Source organism: Hemitrygon akajei, chromosome 24, assembly GCF_048418815.1.
Source record: "Hemitrygon akajei chromosome 24, sHemAka1.3, whole genome shotgun sequence".
In the NCBI taxonomy this organism is placed as follows: domain Eukaryota; kingdom Metazoa; phylum Chordata; class Chondrichthyes; order Myliobatiformes; family Dasyatidae; genus Hemitrygon; species Hemitrygon akajei.
In genome coordinates, this window is record NC_133147.1 from 21,557,970 (window position 1) to 21,582,442 (window position 24,473).

The following is a 24,473-nucleotide window of genomic DNA, read 5'->3' on the forward strand; positions in this document are numbered from 1 at the left end:
AATCATCAATGGTGTTTAAGTTCAGAGGGTTTGGGGGTCCAAGTCTAAATCTCCCTGAAAGTTTTTGCACAGGTTGATGAGGTGTAAAGGTGCTTTATTAGTCGACGCATTGAATTCAAGAGTCAGAAAGTTATGTTACAAATTTATAAAATTCTGGTTAGGTGGAATCTGGAATATTGCATTCATTCCCGGTTGCCCCATACAAGAAGGATGTGGTGGATTTGGAGAGAGCTCAGAAGAGATTTACCTGGACTGGAGAGCATGCCGCTGCCACAAGACAACACATTTCACGATTTATGTCAGTGATATTAGAACTGATTCTGATTCTGAAATGCTGGACAAACTTTAGTTATTTTCTCCGGTGGAGATCAGAGGAGGCTCAATAGATGTTTATAAGATTGTGAAAGACATGGATAGAGTAGACTGATGGTACCTTTCTTTTCCCCATGATCGAAATGTCTGATATTTCGAGCATTTGCATTTAAGGTGAGAAGGGGGCAAGTTCAAAGGAGAGAGTGGCGAGTGCCTGGAATGCACTCTCCTGCGCTCCACAAGTGGTGGTAGAAGCGGACATCATGGAGATGTTTAAGGTCCTCTTGGAAAGACACATTGATGCATAGGGAATCGAACGTTATGGACATTGTGTTGACAGAAGGGGTTCGTTTATTACTTCGTGCAGCCCAACACTACAGGCCGAATTACTTGTGATTACATGTGTCAGTATTACAGTTGAACAAAGGGAACTATGGAGCTATGAGGGAGGAGCTGGCCAAAGTTCAATGGAACAATACTATAGCAGGGAAGACAGTGGAACAAAAATGGCAGGTGTTTCTGGGAATAATGCAGAAGGTGCAGGATTGGTTCATTCCAAAGAAGAAGAAAGATCCTAAGGGGAGTAAGGGGTGACCGTGGCTGACGGGGAAGTAATGGGCAGTATAAAAATAAAAGAGGAGTATAACATAGCAAAGATGAGCGGGAAACCGGAGGACTGGGAAGCTTTTGAAGAGCAACAGAAGATAACAAAAAAGGCAATACGCCAAGAAAAAATGAGGTACAAAGATAAACTAGCCAAGAATATAAAGGAGGATAGTAAAAGCATCTTTAGGTATGTGAATAGCAAAAAAATAGTTAAGACCAAAACTGGGCCATTGAAGACAGAAATGGATGAATTTATTATGGGGAACAAGGAAATGGCAGATGAGTTGAACAGGTACTGGATCTGTCTTCACTAGGGAAGACACAAACAATCTCCTAGATGTAATAGTGGCCAAAGGAACTAGGGTAAAGGATGAACTGAAGGAAATTTATATTAGGCAAGAAACAGTGTTGGATAGACTGTTGAGTCTGAAGGCTGATAAGTCCCCGGGACCTGATGGTCTGCATCCCAGGGTACTTAAAGAGGTGGCTCTAGAAATCGTGGACGCATTGGTAATCATTTTCCAATGTTCTATAGATTCAGGAACAGTTCCTGCTGATTGGAGGGTGGCTAATGTTGTTCCACTTTTCAAGAAAGGAGGGAGAGAGAAAACAGGGAATTATAGACCAGTTAGCTTGACGTCAGTGGTGGGAAAGATGCTGGAGTCAATTATAAAAGAGGAAATTATGACACATTTGGAAAGCAGTAGAAGGATCAGTCCAAGTCAGCATGGATTTATGAAGGGAAAATCATGCTTGACTAATCTTCTGGAGTTTTTTGAGGATGTAACTATGAAAATGGACAAGGTAGAGCCAGTGGATGTAGTGTACCTGGACTTCCAGAAAGCTTTTGATAAAGTCCCTCATTGGAGATTAGTGGGAAAAATTAGGGCACATGTTATTGGGGGCAGAGTACTGACATGCATTGAAAATTGGCTGGCTGACAGGAAACAAAGAGTAGCGATTAACGGGTCCCTTTCGGAATGGCAGGCTGTGACCAGTGGGGTACTGCAACGTTCGGTGCTGGGACCGCAGCTGTTTACAATATACATTAATGATTTAGATGAAGGGATTAAAAGTAACATTAGCAAATTTGCCGTTGACACAAAGCTGGGTGGCAGTGTGAAATGTCAGGAATATGTTATGACTTGGACTTGGTGACTTGGACAGGTTGGGTGAGTGGGCAAATGTATGGCAGATGCAGTTTAATGTGGATAAATGTGAGGTTATCCACTTTGGTGGCAAGAACAGGAAGGCAGATTACTATCTAAATGGAGTCGTTAGGAAAAGGGGAAGTACAACGAGATCTAGGTGTTCTTGTACATCAGTCAATGAAAGCAAGCATGCAGGTACAGCAGGCAGTGAAGAAAGCTAATGGCATGCTGGCCTTTATAACAAGAGGAATTGAGTATAGGAGTAAAGAGGTCCTTCTGCAGCTGTACAGGGCCCTGGTGAGACCCCACCTGGAGTATTGTGTGCAGTTTTGGTCTCCAAATTTGAGGAAGGACATTCTTGCTATTGAGGGAATGCAGCGTAGGTTCACAAGGTTGATTCCCGGAATGGCGGAACTGTCATATGTTGAAAGATTGGAGCAACTGGGCTTGTATACACTGGAATTTAGAAGGATGAGAGGGGATCTGATTGAAACATATAAGATTATTAAGGGATTGGACACACAGGAGACAGGAAGCATGTTCCCACTGATGGGTGAGTCCAGAACTAGAGGCCACAGTTTAAGAATAAGGGGTAGGCCATTTAGAACAGAGATGCAGAAACACTTTTTCACCCAGAGAGTGGTGGATATGTGGAATGCTCTGCCCCAGAAGGCAGTGGAGGCCAAGTCTCTGGATGCATTCAAGAGAGAGTTAGATAGAGCTCTTATAGATAGCGGGGTCAAGGGATATGAGGAGAGGGCAGGAACGGGGTACTGATTGTGTATGATCAGCCATGATCACAGTGAATGGCGGTGCTGACTAGAAGGGCCGAATGGCCTACTCCTGCACCTACTGTCTATTGTCTATTGTGATCTAACTAGGACTCCCAATTCCCCTTGCAACTCCGATTTCGAAGTTTTCTCTCTATTTTAGAAAGTATTCCACAACTTTATCCTTCCGACTAAAGTGCATCACATCACCCTCCCCTCTCCTGGTTTCCTATCATCCCTCCCCTTTCCCCCACCCCTTCTCTCTCTCTGGGCTGTATCAAGTCACTGGTCACTATCTTATCGCGGGTGTCACCAGTCTGAGTCCCGCTGTCCTTGCCAACTCAGGACACTGTGATAACAGCGTCGTCAAACTCATTCTTTGTCACCTCCGGTCGCGGCTGCGGAATGCGACGGAAAGAAGCCGCTTTGCCTTTTTAGGAAGGCGTTTATTTATACCGATTCAGCTGCCGCCTCGGGTGTGAAACAGTTCGAACCCAAGGCAAGGGAGGCAGAGTGGGTGGGGGAGGGGGAGCAGGGAAACTTGGCAAAGATCGGGTTACCTGCTGCTTCATTCTTTGGAAATGCCCGTGGTCTGACGTCTCGGGATGGTGATCTTCCCCGTGCTTCACCGCCAGGACCCTATTTCCCGATCCCATTTTCCTCTCCCTTTGTACCCACGTATTTGTTTTGCGGCAGAAATACATCACAATACATAATAACAACTATACATTACAATAAGAAATATATTAAAAACAAGTTAAATTAGTAGTGCAAAAAGGGAGCAAAAATAGGAGAAAAAACATATCAAGGTAGTATTCATGGGTTCATTGCCCATTCAGAAATCTGATGACGATGCTGAAGAAGCTTTTCTTAAAATATTGAATGTGTGGTTCTTCAGGCTCTTGTACCTCCTCCTTGATGGTAGCAATGAGAAGAGGGCGAGTCCTGCATGATGGGGGTTTTAATGGCGGATGCCACCTTTTTTTGAAGCATCACCTTTTGAAGACTTATTAAAACTCTGTTCCCCGCTACATTTAAACCTACCGGGACCCCGTTTTCCGATGCATTTAAACATACTGGGACCACGTCTCCCATTCCCTTTAAACCTACCGGGACCCCGTTTCCTGCTGGGGCTTGGTTTTCTGCTCCCTTTAACCCCACCGTGACCCCATTTTCCATCTGCCCATCGAAAATGTGCGCCTCCGCTCCATCTGCCAAAAGCGGAATTTTCCGGTGGCCAAATATTTTAATTCCAGTTCCCATTCCAACATGTCGGTCCATGGTCTTGTCTTATACCACGATGAGACCGCCATCAGGGTGGAGGAGCAACGTCTTGTATTCTGTGTGGGCAGCCTCCAACCTGGAGGCATGAATATCTCCTTCCGGTAAAAAAATCCCTAACCCTCCTCTTCTTCTGTTCCCCATTCTGGTCTCTTACATCTCCTCACCTGTCGTTCACCCCCAACCCTTAGTTCCACCCTCATTTCCTTTCTCAAATGGCCCACCCTCCTCTCCTATCAGATTTTTTCCCTCTCCATCCTGGCTTCACCTATCACCTTCGAGCTCTCCTCATTCCCCTCCCCACTTTTTTTTATTTTGGCATCCTTCCCCTTCCTTTGCACTCCTGAAGAAGGGCATCTGTCTGAAACGTCGACTGTTTATTCATCTTCATAGATGCTGCGGAGTTCCTCCTGCATTTTGCATGTGTTGCATTGAAAATGGTTAACTCTCAGAAATTTAGAGGGTGCGTCAGGGAACGGAGTGGGAAATGGGTTGCTTTTAAGCGTACAGTAAGGGAGATCCATAACGGTGGAAGCATTCAGGAACAGTATATTTTTCCAGGAGTTTGAGGAGACTGGGTATGTTATGAAAGTCTCTAGCAAATCTTCACCGATATACCTGAGGAGATGAGCACCAGACGGCACATAGAGAGAGAGGGAGAGGGGGGGGGGGGGAGAAAGAGAGAGAGAGAGAGAAGAGAGAGAGAACCAGAGGAGGGTCACAGGAACGATCGGGAAAATACAGGGTTTAACGTGTGGGTTCCTGGGGGTGTACACGCTGGAGGTTAGAAGAATGGGGGGGGGGGAGAGGATCTCATTGAAACCTATCGAATATTGAAAACTCTAGAGAGACAGTGGATGTGGAGAGGATGATTCCTAGTGGTGGAGTCTTGGACAATAGGGCGCAGCCTGATAATATTAATACATTCCTTTAGAACAAAGAGGAGGAAGAATTTCTTTAGCAAGAGCGTGGTAAATCGGTGAAATTCATTGTCACAGACAGCTGCAGAGGCCAAGTCATTTGGGTATATTGAAAGGTGAGGTTAATAGGTTCTTGATTAGTAAGGGCGTCAACGATCATGGGGAGAAGGCAGGAAAATGGGATTGAGACCGATAACAAATAGAATGGCAGAGCAGACTCAATGTGCCCCATGGCCAAATTCTACTCCCATGTTTTAGGATCTAATGGTCTAAGGACACCATAGAAAGCCAGAAAAGAAACTGTGTGTGTGTGGAGGGGGGGGGGGGGGGGGAGATATTCACAGCGTCGTTAGTCATGGATGAGTTGTGGAGTGGAGGGTGGTGAGAGAAAGGGGGCAAAGGACGAGCCTGGGAATTGTATTCCAGTAAGTCTGACGTCTGTGATAGTTAAGTTACTGGAGAGGATTCTCAGAATCAGAGCCAGGTTTACTGTTACTGACATATTGTTCTGAAATTTGTTGTCTTCAAGACCATAAGACAAAGGAGCAAAATTAGGCCATTCCATGATGCTTGATTCTAACTGCTCCAGTCCTTGTAACACCCCCAGTCTGCACCGTGGATGTCAAGAGGATGCTGCCCCTTGTGGGAGATGATAGAATGAAGTGGGGTGGGGTTTGTGTGGGGGGCATACATCACATAACAAGCCTTACGGCCCAGCTGTTCCATTCTGACCGAACGCATATCAACACTAGTCCCATTTGCCCACATCAGGCCATTTTCCCTCCAAACTTTTCCAATCCATCTACATGTCCAGGTGTTTTTTTTAACGTAACTCTACCCACCTTTATTACTTCCTGGGGCAGTTTCTTCCACACCTCTACTACCCTCCATATGGGAAAGTTGTCCCTCAACCTCAAAGGAAATTTATTATCAAAGTACACATGTGTCTCAATTCAGTGGATGTGGTGAGGATATGGTGGGGAAGTCAAAGATGGGAGGGCACAGTCGCAGAATTGGAGGGGCATTCATTTAGAACAGAGATGTGAAGGAACTTCTTTGGCCAGAGTGCTGTGAATCTGTGGAATTCGTTTGCCACAGATGGCATTGGAGGCCAAGTCATTGGATATGTTTAAGGCAGAGGTTGATAGATTCTTGATTTGGAAGGGATATTAGGAGAATGGAGATAGCAGCTGAGAAGGAAAATGGATCAGCCATGATGAAACGGCAGAATGACTCGATGGGCCAAATGGCCCTATGATTTTATGTCACCATATATGCGTCCCATTTAAATCCTTTCGCTCCCACCTTAAACCTTAGTCCCCGAGTTTCAGACTCCCCTGCGGGGGAGCAATCACACAGGCACACGCATACACAGTCGTACTCATATAAACATGCACAATCACACTCAAATGGACATAGTCACACGGTCTGATATACTCACACAGGAACAGTCTCACACAGAGGCAGGTACATACAATCAGGCACAAAATGCTGGTGGAACGCAGCAGGCCAGGCAACATCTATAGGAAGAAGTATTGTCGACGTTTCGGGTCAAGACCCTTCGTCAGAATGAGTCCTGACGAAGGGTCTCGGCCCGAAACGTCGACAGTACTTCTTACTATAGATGTTGCCTGGCCTGCTGCGTTCCACCAGCATTTTGAGTGTGTTGCTTGAATTTTCAGCATCTGCAGATTTCCTCGTGTTTGCCTACATACAGTCAGCACCCCCCACTCTCTCTCTCTCTCTCTCTCTCTCACACACACACACACACACACACACACACACACACACACACACACACACACACACACACACACACACACACACACACACACACACACACACACACACACACACACACACACACACACAAAAGTTCGGATGGAGCCCGGCACTGAGAGGTCTCCCAGGCACACCAGACTCCCCTAATTAGTGAGCAGATTCCGGGGATGAGTATCTGAAGCCGTGTGTGTGTGTGTGTGTGGGGGGGGGGGGGGTGGGGATGTAGTTGTTGGTGGTGGGGGAGGTGACTACAGCAGGGACAGGAACGCAGAACAGGGAGAAGAAATTCCTGAGACAAGTGTCCTGGGACCCCTGCGAGCTATTTTCGCTGGGTGACAGATGTAAAAATATCTTGGGCAGCTGCTGTTGAGAGCGAGCAGGTGTAGAGGGGGTAAACATGCACTTAAAAGGAAAAGAGTTGGACGCCAGGGGATTGGGCCGGATTTGAGTGCTGGGGATTTGGTGCTGCCAGATACTGCGGCCGGCTCATCATTGGCCGAGAGGGGCAGGGGTTGGGACGGAGGGCGTGGGGAGGGGTGGGTGGGGAGAGGTGGTGGAGGAGGAGAGAAGGGTGCCGGAGGCTGCAGAGATCGAAGCAGCATGCGCAGGGGACGGAGGCTCGATGCAGGAGGGACGGATGAGGGCTGAGGGAGAGCGGAGGGACGGATGTTCCTGGAGGGGCGAGGGCTGCCCCGCTGGGGAGTGGGAGCATTCGGGACCACCAAGATCCTGTGTGGAGTGATCAGCGTGAGTGGGATGCAAGGGGTCGGGTGACGCAAGTGGTTACGGGGATTGTGTGTGTGGGGAGGCGGTTTGGTGGGATGCTTAGTGTGTGGAATTCTGTGTATCGGGGTTTGTGTGTGTGTGTGTGTGCGCGTGCGGACGTATGTTTGCGGAAACTTTCTATATGTACGTGGTGGGCTCTGTGTGTGTGTGTGGGGGGGGGGCGGATCTGTACAATGGCCCTTGTGTATATATATATATGAGGGAATGATAGGTGTCTGTGTGAGTGTGGTAGTCTGTTTGTGTGGAAGTAGGTGTATGTGTGTTTGGTGAGTGTAATGGGTGTCTATGCGTGGAACTGTGTGTGTGTGTGTGTGTGTGTGTGTGTATTTGTTCTTACGTGGGGGTGGTGTCGGTGTTTGTAGGGTGGTGTTGGTGTGGGGAATAGTGTGTGTGGTGGGAGGGTGGGAGTTTTATTGTCCGTTGGTTTTTGCAGTCATTCGGGGAGAGCTACTGCCACATTCAGTTCCCTTCGCACCTACCGCTCTCTCATCATCTCACACTCCTTCCAGGTTACGTGCCGTCGTATAATCGTGTCTCTCCGTCCCACTCCCAACACGCCACAGAACTGCTGCCCACCATCACTCAATCAGCCATCCCTCCAGCTTCACATCAAGATCCCCTCCTACAGTGTACTCCTCCTGTACGCACCCACAGACCCGACACCCCTTCCCTTCCATAGGCTCGGTCTTACCTCCACCCTGTGTGAGCTGGGGGAGAGGGTGGGTAAACTCTCAGGAAGTCGGCAGCGTCCGTAGAGAGGGGAAGAGGGTCTTGTGGAACCCCGGCTCAGAACTGGGAAAGGAAAAGGTTATATTTGGTTCTCGCCTAGCCCTCTAATTCCGGACCCTGTTCTCGGTCCTCAGGGGACGCAGGATGCACCCGGCTCCAGCGAGGCGCTGCCGCAGGGGTACCCGGCCCAGTACCCTCCTCCGCCTCCTCAGACCCGTCTGCCGGCCGAATACCCCGCTCCGCTCCCTCACCCCAGCCAGGAGTACGCGGGGCAATCGGTTACGGAGGCTGGCCTTCGACTCTACCCCCAACCCCAGGCTCTGATTGAGACGACGACGGCGGTGGAAGGACAGATAACCGGAATCCCCCCTCCCCCTGCGGTAAGTGGCGAGTGACTCCGGACTGCCGGCCGGGTAGATCATAATGAGATTACTGCAATTTAAATGCTTTTATTACTGTCACATGTACTGATATACAGTGAAAAGTTTGTCTTGCATATGCTGCTCATACCGATCAATTAATTCATTATGAGAGTACATTCAGGTGGCGGGATAGAGATTCGTCTCTACCAAAGGAAGTTTAAAGCGCCCTTTCCCTCTGCTAGCCTGCAGGTCACCCTTGGGCCAGGTGTAGCACCTGCTTACTCACCCCCACCAAGTGAAGTCATGGAAGCAGGTGGCGGATGGCCGTATGAACAGCTGGTGCGTATCACGAGTTCTGGTTATGTGACCACTGACGCCAGGCAAGCAGTCTCTGAAGATCATTGATAATGTATTTGAGAGTTGTGCCTTCATTTGTTGTTTGGTCTGGCTATATTTGTGCATACGTTACCCCCCCCCCCAAATCATCTAACTATAATGTTCATTTCCTGTTGGAGAACTGAAGTTTGGGATGAGGGGAGAGCTACGGATGGAACAGGAGGGCGGCATGGTAGCGTAGCATAATGCTATAACAGAGCCAGTGACCCAGGTTGAATTGCCACCGCTGTCTCTAAGGACTTTGCATTCTCCCCTTGATGAGTCCTCCATTGGTCAGGGTTGGCCATGGATGTTGCACCCTAGCTGTCTAGATATGCAAGCTAGGGTAGTACAGTTCTTCTCTTACCACATGGGTTTCCTCCGGGTGCTCCGGTTTCCTCTCACATTCCAAAGGCGCAGGTTAATTGTTCACATGGGTGTAATTGGGTGGCACAGACTCGTTGGATTGCATGTCTCAATAATAACAATAATAATCCAGACACATCGGTACCCAGATTGGCCGGTGCTCTGGTCAGCATCTGTTCTCTGTGTTAGGGGCGGGGGAAACTAAAACCTGGCCTGTAAGTACAAAAAACAATACCCTTTCACTTTAGAGAGATATGACCACAGCATGTGGATTGCCAGGGCATACCTGGAGCTAGCGCTGGGCATCACAGTAAACGAACCATTAGTGGTGCACTGTTGAATAGGCGGGCAGGCACCGGGAAACCAGAAAAAGATACTGCCAAGATTCAGAGTAGCCTATTAACACCACAGGCTGCGACTGCTGCACGTGTTTTTCAGAGGAGCAGTCTTACAACAGAGACCACTCAAGCAGTTAAGAGAAGAAAGACACACATGAAATGGTCATTGGAAGTAAACACATTTATATTATGTGTCTACTACCAAGTAACGGAACTTGATCTCACATGACAGGATACAGAGACATATTTCAGGAACAGTTACACAGTAATATCTATGTCAATATTCAAACACTACTAGAATAGTCCAAAAGTTCCTGGCAATTGAAAAATGAGTGTGCTTGGCTATGCCTGTACCTCAGGTTTTACCAGCCTGAGAAAGAAAAAAAATAATAATAGCTGGTGTCGCCTGTCTTGTAAAGATACCGCCCAGAAGAACACAATGACAAACCACTTTTGCGAAAAACTTGCCAAGAACAATCATGATCATGGAAAGATTTCATGGCACCTAATGAATGAACGTGGGTAGTGAAAGGAAAACCAATATCAGAATACCAAATGAAGTATAACAGCTAAGAGAAAGTGCAGTGTAGATAGAAAATATGGGGCAAGGTCATAATGAGGTAGGTTATGTGGCCAAGACTCCACCCTATCATTTTGGGAATCCACTAAGTAGTTAGTGGGGTTGACGTTATACTAGAGCCTGGGTGTACTTGCTTTCAGGCTTTCGTATCTTCTGTCAATGGGAGAGGGGAGAAGAAGGAATGTCTGGGGTGGTTGGGGTCTTTGATTATACTGGCTATTTTACTGAAGCAGTGAGAAGAGTAGAAAGTCCATAGAAAGGAGGTCGGATTCCATGATGCACTGAGCTGTGTCCACAAATCCTGGTGGTTTCTTGTGGTCATGAGCAGAGCAGTTGCCATACCAAGCTGTGATGCATCCAGATAAGATGCTTTTTATGGTGCATTAACAAACATTGTTAAGGGTCAGTGAGGGCATGTAAAATTTCTTCAGCCTCCTGAAGAAGTAAAGGCTTTGTCGAGCCATCTGCAATTTTCTTGGTTGTGACTCCTACCTGGTTTGACCAGATCAGTCTGTTGGCGATATCTGCTGCTAGGAACTTGATGCTGTCAACCCTCTCAGCCTCAACATGGTTAATGTAGACAGGAGCATGTTCACCGCACCCCTTTTTGAACTCAATGGCTAACTCTTTTGTTGACATTGAGCACAGTGTTGCCATTACAGTATCTCTTTCTCATTCCTGCACTCCAACTCATCATTATTTGAGATCCGGACTTCTGTGGTGGTATCATCTGCAAATGTAGATGGCGTCTGAGCAGAACCTCAAGAACTCAAAATCTGCTGTCCATAAGAATAGATGACATAGGAGCAGAAGTAGTCCATCGAGTCTGCTCTGCTGTTCCATGATGGCTGGTCTATTATCCCTCTCAATCCCATTCTCTTGTCTTCGCCTTGTAACCTTTGATGCTTTGGCTAACCAAGAACTTATCAACTTCTGCTTTGAATAACTTGGTCTCCACAGCTGTCTGTGGCAATGAATTTCATAGATTCACCACCCTCTGGCTAAAGAAATTTCCTGTCATCTCTGGTCTAAATGAATGTTCCTCTATTCTGAGGCTGTGCCCTCTGGTCCTAGACTCATCCACTATAGGAAGCATCCTCTCCACATCTACTCTGTCTAGGTCCCTTCAATATTCAATAGGAGTCAATGAGATCTCACCTCATTCTTCTAAACTCCAGTGAGTACAGGAGCAGAGCCATCACACTCTCCTCATACGTTAACCCTTTCATTCCTGGAATCATTCTCATGAACCTCCTCTGGACCCTCTCCAATGCTAGAACATCTTTCCTTAGATAAGGGGCCCAAAACTGCTCAAGTGCTCCTAGTGTGGTCTGACTAATGCCTTAAAAAGCCTCAGCTCTTATATTCTAGCCCTCTCAAAATGAATGTAGATATTGCATTTGGTTTCCTTACCACCAACTCAATCTGCAAGTTTAGAGAATCCTGCACAAGGACTCCCAAGTCCCTTTGCACCTATGGTTTTTGAATTCTCTCCCCATTTAGAAAATAGTCTATGTGTTTGAGTCAGCACGGTAGCGTAGGGGTTAGTAGAACACTTTATAGTACCAGCAACCTGGGTTCAATTCCTGCCACTGCCTGTAAGGAGTTTATACATTCTCCCTGTGACTGTGTGGGATTCCTCTGGGTGCTTTGGTTTCCTCCCACAGTTCAAAGACATATTGGTTGGTAGGTTAATTGGTCATTGTAAATTGTCCTGAAATTAGGTTAGGATTAAATGGGGCATTGCTCGATGGCATGGCTTGGAAGGCAAAAGGCCTACTCCATGCTGTATCTCAATGAATAAATAACAAATTTATTTCTTCTACCAAAGTGGATGACCATACACTTCCTTACACTATTCCATCTGCCACTTCCTTGCTCGTTCTTCCAATCTTTCCAAGTCTCACTGCTTCCTGAACACTACCTGTCCCTCTACCTACCTTTGTATCTTCAGCAAACCTGGCCACAGAGCCATCAATACTATAATCCAAATCATTGACGTAAAACATGGAAAGATTAGTCCCAATACTGAGCCCCACGGAACACCACTTGTCTCTGGTAGCCATCCTGAATAGGCCCCCTTTATTCTGACACTTCCCCTCCTGCCTATCAACCAATCTTCTATCCATGCTAGTGTCTTTCCTGTAATACCATGAACCCCTATCTTATTAAGCAGACACATGTGCGGCACCTTGTCAAAGACCTTCTGAAAATCCAAGTAAACAACATCCACTAACTCTCCTTTGTCTATCTTGCCTCTCATTTCCTTATAGAATTCCACCAGTTTTGTCAGGCTAGATTTCCCCTTAAGGAAACCATGCTGACTTTGGTCTACAATCATGACTGCACTGCAATAGAAGAGGGGTCTGAGAATGTAGTCTTGTGGAGCACCAGTGTTCCAAATACTTGCATTGGAGGTGTTGCTGAATATCCTAGCAGATTGTGTCTGTTCATCAGGAAGTCAAGAATCTAGCTGCAGAGTACAGTTTGATCAATTAAAGTGAGTGTACATCTGACCCATCACAGTGCGGCCAATCATGTTGAGAATAAATTACCATACAGTGACAGTATGGTATGGTCAATCACATTGAGAGTACAGTCAGATCAATGGCAATGTTAGTATAGATCAGCCTGCCACAGTGAGGCAATCCCATTGCCTAGACTAATTCTCCCTGCAATGTGTGTTCAGACCATTGGTCTCTGTGATTGCATACCAGTTACTAACTATAAATATGTGGTATAGAGGGGCCTCTGCACAGGGTGGGAAAAATAGCAGAAAGTTGGGAACAACACACACAAAATGCTGGTGGAACACAGCAGGCCAAGCAGCATCTATAGGGAGAAGGGCTGTTGACGTTTCAGGCCGAGACCCTTCGTCAGGACTAACAAAAAGGAAAGATAGTAAGAGATTTGAAAGTAGTGGGGGGAGGGGGAAATGCGAAATGATAGGAGAAGACTGGAGGGGGTGGGATGAAGCTAAGAGCTGGAAAGGTGATTGGCGAAAGTGATACAGAGCTGGAGAAGGGAAAGGATCATGGGACGGGAGGCCTCAGGAGAAAGAAAGGGGGGGGGAACACCAGAGGGAGATGGAGAACAGGCAAACAACTTAATGTGTCAGAGATGGGGTAAGAAGGGGAGGAGGGGCATCAACAGAAGTCAGAGAAGTCAATGTTCATGCCATCAGGTTGGAGGCTACCCAGCCAGTATATAAGGTGTTGTTCCTCCAACCTGAGTTTGGATTCATTTTGACAGTAGAGAAAGTTGGGAATATAGCCAGCTCCACCATGGGCACCAGCCTCCCCAGCATCAAGGACATCTTCAAAAAGAGGTGCCTCAAAGAGGAGACATCTATTATTAAGGACCCTCATCATCCAGGACATGCCTTATTCTCATTGCTACCATCAATAAGGAGATAAAGGAGATGAAAGACCCACACTCAATGCTTTAGGATCAGCTTCTTCCCCTTGGCCATAAGATTTCTGAATGGACATCAAACCCATCTCATTATACACTCGTCATCATAGCGTGCCATGTCGTATGATCTGGGTGGTCATGGTCTCATGACCATGATAGTTAGTTGCAAATATTTCTGCAGAAGTGATTTGCCCTTGCCTTCTTCCAGGCAGTGTCTTTACAAGATACGTGGCCCCGGCCATGATCAATACTCTTCTGAGATTGTCTGCTTGGCGTCAGTGGTCGCATAACCAGGATTTGTGACATGCACCAGCTGCTCATATGACCTTCCACCACCTGTTCCCATGACTTCATGTGACCCTGATCAGTGGGGAGGGGGTGCTACGCAGTTGCTACCCCTTGCCCAAGGGTGACCTGCAGGCAAGTGGAAGGAAGGAGTGCCTTATGCCTCCTTTGGCAGAGTCGCAAATCCACCCCGCCATCCACAATCTACATTACTCAATATTTTTCTTCTTTTTTGCTCTCATTTAGCACTTAATTGACTTTTAAATATATTTCTCTTTGTAATTTACATATTTTTATTATAATTCATCGCATTGTAGTGCTGCCACAAAAGAACAAATATCACGATGTATCGCGATATTAAACCTGATTCTGGTTAACATTGGAGATACCAGTCAGAAGTTGCTGGGTGTTATGTAATATCCTATCCAACTCACCGTCACTCTGTTCGACCAGTAAAGATTCTCATCATTCATAACAGTGTGTGATATAATATTATCAACACTCATCATTGACCACAATGTGTATTATAAATTCTTCTCTGATCACACTACGTGATATAATATTATGGATCTCTGTCATTGGTCACAGTGAAAAATATATCCACGTCAGCAGTGTGTGATATAATATTTTAGATTCTCCTCAATGGCCATGGTGTATGATTTAATTTCATAGATCCCAGTCACTGATAATTGTTTTTCTTTGATATTTTGAAACCCCAGGACAGGTATTCATGATATAGAGTTACACATAAACCTGACTGGGCACCATGTGTGATACAGTATTGTAGTTTTATATCATTATAGGGTCACTGATAGATTCCTGTCATTTGTTCCCATGTGTGAAAAACCAGTAGAGGTTTCCTTCACTGAGGTGTCACTCTATACAGTATTATAGATCACCCTCGCTGGCCACCGCGTGATAAATTATTTCAGATTTCTCTCACTCTGTTGAATATAACAGTATAGATCCCTGTCACTGGCTACTGCGGATTTTGTACTGTTGTGGATCAATGAGTGGCCTGTCATAGTGGCGTGTGTCATAAAATATCGATACCCTCAATAAAATGTTCAGAAGTCTCCAAGGCTCATTTTATTATCAAAATATGTATGCAAAATAGAACTCTGAGATTTGTCTTCTCCAGATAGCCATGAAATACAGATAAGCCATAGAAGTCATTGAAAGAAAAGACATCAACTCCCCTGCACAAAAAGTAAAAGAATAAAACTGCAAACCCAGACTCCCTTCCTTTGCAAAAAAACTAACCTATCATCCACAAGGAAAAAAAGCAGTGACAACAACATCAAGCCCCCAAAGACCTCTCTCATACACAAAAAACTAACAGGTCACCCACACAGTGAAACAGCAGCAATAATATCAAACCCCAAACTCCCAGCTCGCCAATCAGCAACAAGAAAGCACGTAAAAAGACAGAACTGAAAGAGGTCAATATGAACTACAGTTAGATGGAACTACAATGGTCACTGTGTGCAATATAATAGTGTTGAGGTGGTCACTGGTTGCGATATAATATGTTAGATTTATGTTACCAGCAAGTGTGTGATGTAATACTATAGATCACTGTCAATGGAGTCAAACTGTGATACCATGTTATGGACACTTCACCCTCCCCTTTACTGGTCACCATGTGTGATGTGTTTTTATGGATTTCCCTCACGTATCATTATATATCCTATCACTAGTCCACATATGTGATGCAATATGTCCTCAATTGTCACTGCATACAAAATGTTAATATAGACACCATCAGTGTATACTGTGTATGATATTATCACTGGTTACATTGTGTGTTTTATAATATTGTTGATTCCTATCTCTGGTCACTGTATATTATAAATATCCCTTACTGTACACAGTGTGCCATATACGTAATATACATCTTCCCGTCACTACCCACTGTGTGGTATAATATCATGGATCCACAGACTGATCAATGTATGCATGATATAATTTTATAGATATCCCTGTTACTGGTTGCTGGGTGATACCCCTCAGTAGTCACTGTGTGTGATATAATGTAATACTGTAGATTCCCATAACTGTGGTCACAATTTATGATATGATATTATATAGCCCCATCACTGTTCAGTGTGTGTAATATAATATTGTAGATCCTGTCACTGTTTCCTGCGTCTGATATAACATCCCCCATCCTGCTCTGGTGACTGGGAGCAATATAATGTAATGGATCCCCATTTCTGATCACTTACTCACCCAAAAACTAGAATTATGGCAGATAATGTGATGCGGAACACCTAGAGAAGAGCCCGCATGATTACAAAGAGAACACACAGTTTCTCTCTCTCTCTCTCTCTCTCTCTCTCTCTCACACACACACTCACTCACACACACACACACACACACACACACACACACACACACACACACACACACACACACACACACACACACACACACACACACACACACACACACACACACACACACACACACACACACACACACACACACACACACACACACACATCCATCTCTGGTCCCCAGCGCTCTGAAGGACCATCTCTACGTGCCACACCACTGTGTTGCCCAGATTTGAACATATTGTGCAAGGCATTCACTTTTCCTCAGGGAGAGATGTTTCATCCAATGAGAACATCCCGGAAGACTAGCCATTAAGCCCTCCCAAGCCAAAAATTCAACAAGGCTTTGCAAACCTTTTTTTGAAAGAATTGTCACCTTTTCCCCCATTTCTGTCACTGTTATCAACAGGAAGATTTGAGTCAGCAAGACACCACCCAGCTGCCACAAGAGTCAGAGGACAACAAGGTGCAAGCCAAACGTCTCCATGTCTCCAACATCCCATTCCGATTCAGAGATCCCGACCTGCGGCAGATGTTTGGGGTGAGTATCTTGTGGCGCACATGTGTGGAATTGCAATTGATTGTGTGTGTGTGTGTGTGTGTGTGTGTGTGTGTGTGTGTGTGTGTGTGTGTGTGTGTGTGTGTGTGTGTGTGTGTGTGTGTGTGTGTGTGTGTGTGTGTGTGTGTGTGTGTGTGTGTGTGTGTGTGTGTGTTTTCTTCCGAAGGCCTTGGGCAGGGTTGCGCCCAAAGAAGGAGGCTGCATTCTTGGGCGGAGCCAACTGCAGAATCAGGATAACCCAAGGCTTTGTAAAGCAGCCCGGCAGTTCTAATGGAGGCTATAGATCACCTTGTACAGTCGGTGGGTTGCCTTTGCATTAGCTTTTTCCTTGAACTTTCCAGCCAAAAGAGCTTGTTTGTTGGGCAGGGCAGGTCAGTATTTGCCAGGGTTCAGAAGGAAGATGGCTTTATCGGTAAGTAGAAAGTCCAGAGGACTTTACAGCATGGCCAGTAGACAGGATATAGTTCAGAGCAAAGAGACTGGTGGATGGTCTGGGGTAAGGGCAAGAGAGGTCAGTAACCAATAGTCTGTCAGCAGTAAGTTCACCAGAGTTCAGTGACACAGTCCAGGATATGGTCACCAGTGATCGCTGATCAATTGACAATCCGGGATGAGGTCAACCGCGGTCAGTAACCAAAAGACAGTTTGGGATGAGGTCAGCAGTGGTCACTAGCTAGTGTTACCACCAATACACAGGCTGATGATTTTACCAGAAATCAATAAACAATGGATAGTCCAGGATATGGTCACCAGTGGTCAGTGACCAGTAGATAGTCCAGGATAAAGTCAACATGGACCAATGACAGTCCCGAATAAGGTCACTGTGACCAATGACCGTCCAGGGTAAGGTCATCGGTGACCTACGACAGTTCAGGGTAAGGTCACAAGTGACCAGAAATCAGTAACCACTATTCTGCAAAGTGATAAGATTACCATTCTGGCTAAACTCAAATTGAGCAGTTCAGTGTAGTTACATCTCTATAAAAGATGAGAGAGGAGACTCATTATCGTCTGTTAGTTCAGTGTGAAACTTGTCCTAATTTGTATCCTTTGGTTCTGGTGGTCACTCTGTGGACTGCATGTCCCATTGGGATCTAGGATTCTGCTCTGGTCATGCTCTCTAATCGCCACCGATCTCTTCTACTCTCTTCCAGCAATTCGGCAAAATTCTAGATGTTGAAATTATCTTCAATGAACGGGGATCGAAGGTTTGTATTCTAGAGCAATGTGCACAGAGTACAATACGACACCAAAACACACTCAGACCTGTTGACCTGTGCCCAACCAGTCAACATTCACGCTTATCTACCATCTCTGTTTCACCCCTTCCTGGTTTCATATCTGCCCATCAGTCCTGTCTCATTTGGTTGCACCAATCACTTCTAACCCTCTGTACCATCTGTGGTGAATTTCATATACCTGTCTGGACACGCCCCCCCTGCTAACTGCTCCTGTGGCTCCTCCCACGGACCCCGGTATAAAGGCGATTGGAGACGCAGCTCCGGCTCAGTCTCCAGGATGTAGTGTGGTGGTCATTTGCTGCTTGTTCTTTCTTCCAGCCAATAAAAGTCTATATCTCACCTCACGTCTCCGAGAGTTATTGATGGTGCATCACCATCCCTCCTGTTTCCACCTGCCCATCTCACCCTATCTCCATCAGGTTCCACTTATCAACCACCATGCCACCTCCTTCTCCACCTAATTCCATCTGCCCATCAGTCCCTCTACATCTGGTCTCATTCCATGCCCTCATGCCTTTCCCAACCTGGATCCAACAGTCATATACCAACCCTTGTTTCACACCCCTAGCAGTACTGTACCCCAGTGTTATACAGGAAAAGACCCAGCTCCAAACAGTACTGTACGCTGGTGTTATACAGTGACAGACCCGTCTTTATCAGTACTGTACCCCAATGTTAAACAGCGATAGACCCATCCCCACAGATAATGTAACCAAGTATTATACATTGATAGATCCGTTCCAGTTGGTACTATCCTGGATTTATACAGTTATAGACCAGTCCTAATAGTTTTGTACCCCAGTGTTGTACAGGCACATTCAGACACATTGCATTAACATGAGCTTCTATCCTGTTATCCACAGGGCTTTGGATTTGTCACATTCGAAAGCAGCGTTGACGCAGACCAGGCCCGTGAGAAGCTTAACGGTACTATTGTGGAGGGCCGTAAGATTGAGGTGGGTTTTGCAATGACTCTGTAAATTAAGTAGGGAGTGCAGGCATCGAGTATGGAGGGGTAACAACTCAACTTTCTGACAGATGGTAAACAGTGAAACAACTGCACATAGCTGGGTTTAAACTTGTGCCTGAGGGCGGTTGGAGGAATTGCCCATCTGCCCTTTGTATTGAATCTCAATAAATAATAATATAAAAAAGTTAGCCCTATTGTCTTCTTGCTTTGGCAATGTTGGATTCCAATTCTCAGCGCTGTGTATGCATTTGTTCAGATGGGTTCTCCCTCTCCCTCTCCTCCTCTCCCTCTCTCTCTTGTTCTCTCTCTCTCTCTCTCTTCCTCTCTCTGTCTCTCTCCTACTCTGCCTCTGTCTCCATCAACCTCTCTCCATCTCCCCCTCTTCTCGTCCCTTCATCTCCCTATCTCTCTGCCTCTATGTCTCGGCCTTTGTCTCTGTCTCTCACTTTTTCTCTGTGCCTCTTTGTTCATCTGCCTGTCAGTCTGTCTCTCTGTCTTTGTACAACTTGCACATTTGCCTGTGACTGTGTGGGTTTCTTCTGGGTACTTTGCTTTCCATACACAAGCCATCTCCCAACAGAACTATTGTGTGGGTTTAGAAGTAGCTGTTCTCTGACCCAGTTGGTGCATACCTCCAGCTTGATGGGAGCTGTGAAAAAATGGCATAGTTCTGATTTTGAGGGATCATTGATGATAAATGTTGCTTTCTTGAGGCAGTGCCTATCATAGATACTATCAATGGTGAGCAGGGATGCACCCGTGATGTATTGGGCTGAGCCCACTAGTCTCTGCAGCCTTCTAGATTCAGGCAAATTTGAACAACCATACAAGATCATGATGCTTCCAACAGCACATCTCCAGAGATCTGTCAGAGTGACTCGCCGAACCTCCTTCAAAGTCTATGAAAAGAGCTGGCACGCCTTCTTTTCAGTTTCATCAATTGTGTACAGTATCTGATAAGTTTACACCCAGGAACTTGAAACTGTTGACAATCTTCAGTAAAGAACAGTGGCACATGTTCATCCTCCTCCCCCTTCCTGAGGTTACCTGTCTCTTTTTAAAAAAACTTTTGGCTTCTTGGTTTTGTTACTGAGGTGCCGTTCAACCAGGTGGTCCTATCTCCCAATGCACTGCCCAATGACAACGGTGTCATCAGCGAACTGGCACACATCAATGGGGCTGTACTTAGCCAAACAGCTTATTGTTGCCTTTATTTTCTTGGTTTTTTTGTACTTTGATTACACCCAGATCCTTGGTTTTACATTCCAGGTCAATAATGCGACAGCGAGGGTGGTGAACCCCAAGAAATCCCCGGTTCCTTATATCAATGGTGAGTGGAGACAGTGCATGATCTAAAATCACCACGTTGAAACGTGTGGAGTTCAGCTAGGGGCTGAAGTGGCTGGTACAGGACAGGATGTGGCCTGAGGGATTAGTTGGGTGCTAGATAATCAGGAATCCCTGAGGGCATGGGCTATTGTACTTGGGACTTGGGTGAAAAGACTTCCTAAAGAGGGGTTCGTCGAACACCTTTGTTCTGCCTTGCGTCCCAGTGGACAGTCATTATCATTGCATTCCCCATTCTCTCACCCACATGTCTGTTTTTGACTTCATCCACTGCCAGGTTGAAGCTAAATGAAGTTTAGAAGAGCAATACTTCCTATTCCTTGAGCGGTTAATCTGTGAAATGCAGACACTGGGTATATTTAAAGCGGAGGTTTATAGCTTCTTGATGTTTAAGGGTGCCAAGTGGGAGAAGGTAGGACAATGGAGTTGAGAAGCATAATAAATCATTCATGATGGAATGATGGAGCAGACTCAATGCCGATTGGCTGAGTTAAGTTCCTCTATCTTATGATCTGTTTCTCCCGGGCCGTGCCCATCCTGTTGATAGGAACGTTGAATTCCCAAACTCCTGATAACTGCTCCCCCCTTTCACTTTTTTTTTTGCTCCTTTCTCTTTTCCCCTGATCCACCTGTGCTCCATTGCCGTATCTCTTCCCTCTCCCCACTCTCTTCACCCACTGGTTCCCCTCCCAATGTTCCTCCGTTAATTCCACGCTCTGCCTTCCTTTCCTATCAGATTCGGCTATCTGCAGCCCTTTGTCATTTCCACCTCTTGCCTTCCAGCTTATTACATGATTCCCACTTCCTGCCCTCCCACATCTATCCAGGCCATCTCTTACTCCACCCCTTTCAGTCTGTGGACATGGAGTTCCCAACCTGGGGTCCACAAACCTCTTGCTTAATGATATTGGTCCATGGCATAAAAAGGTTGGGAGCCTCTCCTCTAGATGAAGGATCTCAACTTGAAACATTGGCAATCCGTTCCACCCCACATCTATAGATGTTCCCTGACCCAGTGAGTTTGTCAAGCACTTCGTGTGTCGGTTCAGATTCCAGCATTTGCAGTCCCAAGAATCTACATAATGTGAATGCCTGATGGTGGCTGACCCCGTATGCTGATAGCAATCATTGACGGTGACTCGACTTCCATACTGAGAGCACAGAAACAGGCCTCTTGGCCCAACTCGTCTATGTCTAAGAATATGCCCATCTAAGACAGTCCCAATTGTCTGTGTTTGTCCCATATCCTTCCAAACCTTTCCCATCTATGTATCTCCCCAAACATCTGTTAAATCTTGTTCTTGTAACTGCATGCTTGCCTTAATTAGTCGAGGCATCGAACAAGTCAGGAAGTTATGCTGTAGTTAGGGAATTTTGGGAGTGTTGCATTCAATTTTGGGCATCCTACTGTAGGATGACTGTGGAGTGTTTGGGGAGGGTTCAGAAAAGGCTTACAAGGATGCTGCCGGATCAGAGGACTTCTTCTCCATGGGGATATTGGAAAAATTTGGGCTGCTTTTTCTGGGGTGGTAGAGTCTGAGGGGGAGACCTGATTGAAGTTTATGAGAAGCATGGGTACATCCCTGCCCTAGGGCTAAAGTGTCTGAATTAGAGCGAATTCACTTAAAGTGAGGGAGAGAAACATTGTAAGAAGCTGTGCTGGGCAAGTCCCTTTAGAGAGGAGGTCTGGAATGCTTCCGTGGAATTGTGGATGCAGATATGACAGAAGCATTCAGTCAATTCACATGGTAGACTATTGTGGGACAAAGGGCCTGTTGTTGCACTGTACCCTTCTGTGTTTTCTATCACTTCCTCCGGCAGCTCGTTCAATAGATACACCACCCTCTGCATGAACAAATTACTCTTCATGCCCCCTTTAAATCTTTTACATATGACCTTAAATCTCTGCCCTCTAGTTGTTAGTTCTTCTCCCCTGTGATTAAGAATGAGTGCATCCATCCTGTCTATGCCCCCATCCCTATAATTTTTAAAACTTCTATAACATCAGCCCTCATTCCACTATACTCCAAGAAATAAAGTCCTAACCTGCCAAATCTCTCTCTGTATTTTAAGCCTTCAAATCCTGGCCATATTCTTATAAATCTCTGCACTTTACTTCATCCTCACGAGAGCTGGGAAATGGAATGGCTCCATTGTATCAAACTGGGCGAGTATTGATGAGATGGGATGAAGGGTCTCAGACTGTGTATTGTCTTCCTCTGTTTTTACCTCATCGTCCACTTTCTTTACAGGATGGAAGATTAATCCAATGGTCGGAGCTGTCTACGCCCCAGAAATATTCACAGGTAAGCATGAAACAATTCCAGTTTTAATGCTGCTGCTCACTGCTTCATGGTATCCACAGCGTTCCATGTTACAGCAGTTTGGCTACCCGAAATTTGCCCTTACAGTATTTCCAAGATCACTACCACAAATTTGAGAGATGGAATAAAAGGAACAGGTCACTTTTATGAAATAAATTAATATTCACAAAATGGATAAAAAGATAACTGGGCCAGTTTGCCAAGGGTGGGTATCACAGGTTGCTGTTCCACAGCAGGAAGCTGTTTACGAGATTTGGTTCAGAAACTGACGAGGCAGTCTCTTGTACTGATACTCGTATAATGGTACTTTCTCAAAAATGTCCAGTTATGGTTAGAGTGAAACAGAAATTGTCACTTTTGCATATAGTTGGAATTCCCCTACTGGAAGATCTCAATGGTTGGAGTAACATCTGTTGGGGTGGGGGAGACACTGTCTCTGGTTCAAGAATGAGAGCAGAGAGGTCTGGTATAAAGAGAAGGGAAGTAGCAATCCTTCCAATCCATTCTCAGTTCTGCTGCAGAGTTCTGTACTGAAATGTCGGAAGTTCCTTTCCTCCCTTGGACACTGCCGGACCTGCTGAGGTGCTCTGGCAAATTGTTTGTTGCTCAAGACTCCAGCATCTGCCACATCTTGTGTCCTCACTTCATACTTGCTGGTCGCTACATACAGAGGAGGTGGCAGCATATTACTTCTCGATTGCTTTCTGTTCTTGTTTAACGCCTTGTTCTCGGTCCCCGCACAGTGGCTGGTTTCCCATATCCGGTGGCTGCTGCAGCTCCGGCCATTGCCTACAGAGGGACCCACCTCCGAGGCCGGGGCAGGGCTGTTTACAACACCATCCGGACTGCAACGGCACCTTCGCCTCTCCCGACCTATGGAGGGTAAGCACGGTCCCTTTACTAAATTCAGCGCAAGACTGCTGGGGTCTCGCGGGGAAAGAGATGACCACTGTTTTAATTTTGATCAGGTGCAGTGGGATCCTGGGGTGTTGATAGGGTGGTTAAAGGGGAATGGATTTTCTGCCTTCATAGGTTGGGGTGTTGAGTGTAAAGTTGGGAAATTATGACAGAACTGTAGAAAAGTTTGGTCAGAATCAGGTTTAACATCACTGCCATATGTTGTGAAATTTATTCTTTTGCAGCAGCAGTACATAATTATAGTTAAAAAATATAATTACAATAAGAAATATCTTCAAAAATCAAATTAAATAAATAGTGCGACAAGAGAGCAAAAAATGTGAACTAGTGTGAAAATGTGAACCAGCTGGAAATCTGATGGCAGAAGGGTAAAAAACTATTCTTAAAGCATTGAGTGTGTATCTTCAGGCTACTGTACCTCCTCCTGGATGGTAGCATGAGAAGAGAGCTTGTCCTGAGTGATGGGGTCTGCAATGATGGATGAAAGCCTTTCTGAGGCTTTGTTTATTGAAGATGTGATGAGGCCACATCTGGAGTACCGTGTGTTAGGATTGGTCATCCCGTTACAGGAAGCACATGGAGGATCTGTATCAGAATCGGAATCTCTGAGGGTATCCACCAAGCCCCATTCATGAGTCCAAAAGCGTCTTCTCACCAACAACACTTAAAATCCTGCATACAACTATGTAGCCAACTTGTGATAGCAAGCATTTGATCA

At 45.8% G+C, this 24,473-nt stretch overlaps 1 protein-coding gene across 6 annotated transcripts in view; it reads left to right on the forward strand.

Moving 5' to 3' along the window:
• Positions 1-7,367: 7,367 nt before the first annotated feature.
• Positions 7,368-24,473, forward strand: part of LOC140715947 (RNA binding protein fox-1 homolog 3-like) — a 32,822-nt gene continuing 15,716 nt past the window's right edge. For all 6 annotated transcript variants that reach the window (XM_073028540.1, XM_073028545.1, XM_073028541.1 and 3 more), the window contains exons 1-8: positions 7,368-7,569; positions 8,472-8,717; positions 16,806-16,937; positions 18,110-18,163; positions 19,060-19,152; positions 20,436-20,496; positions 22,766-22,819; positions 23,581-23,719. In XM_073028540.1, coding sequence (XP_072884641.1) covers positions 7,489-7,569; positions 8,472-8,717; positions 16,806-16,937; positions 18,110-18,163; positions 19,060-19,152; positions 20,436-20,496; positions 22,766-22,819; positions 23,581-23,719 — 860 coding nt within the window. In that variant the 5' untranslated portion in view covers positions 7,368-7,488. The remainder of the gene's footprint in view (positions 7,570-8,471; positions 8,718-16,805; positions 16,938-18,109; positions 18,164-19,059; positions 19,153-20,435; positions 20,497-22,765; positions 22,820-23,580; positions 23,720-24,473) is intronic.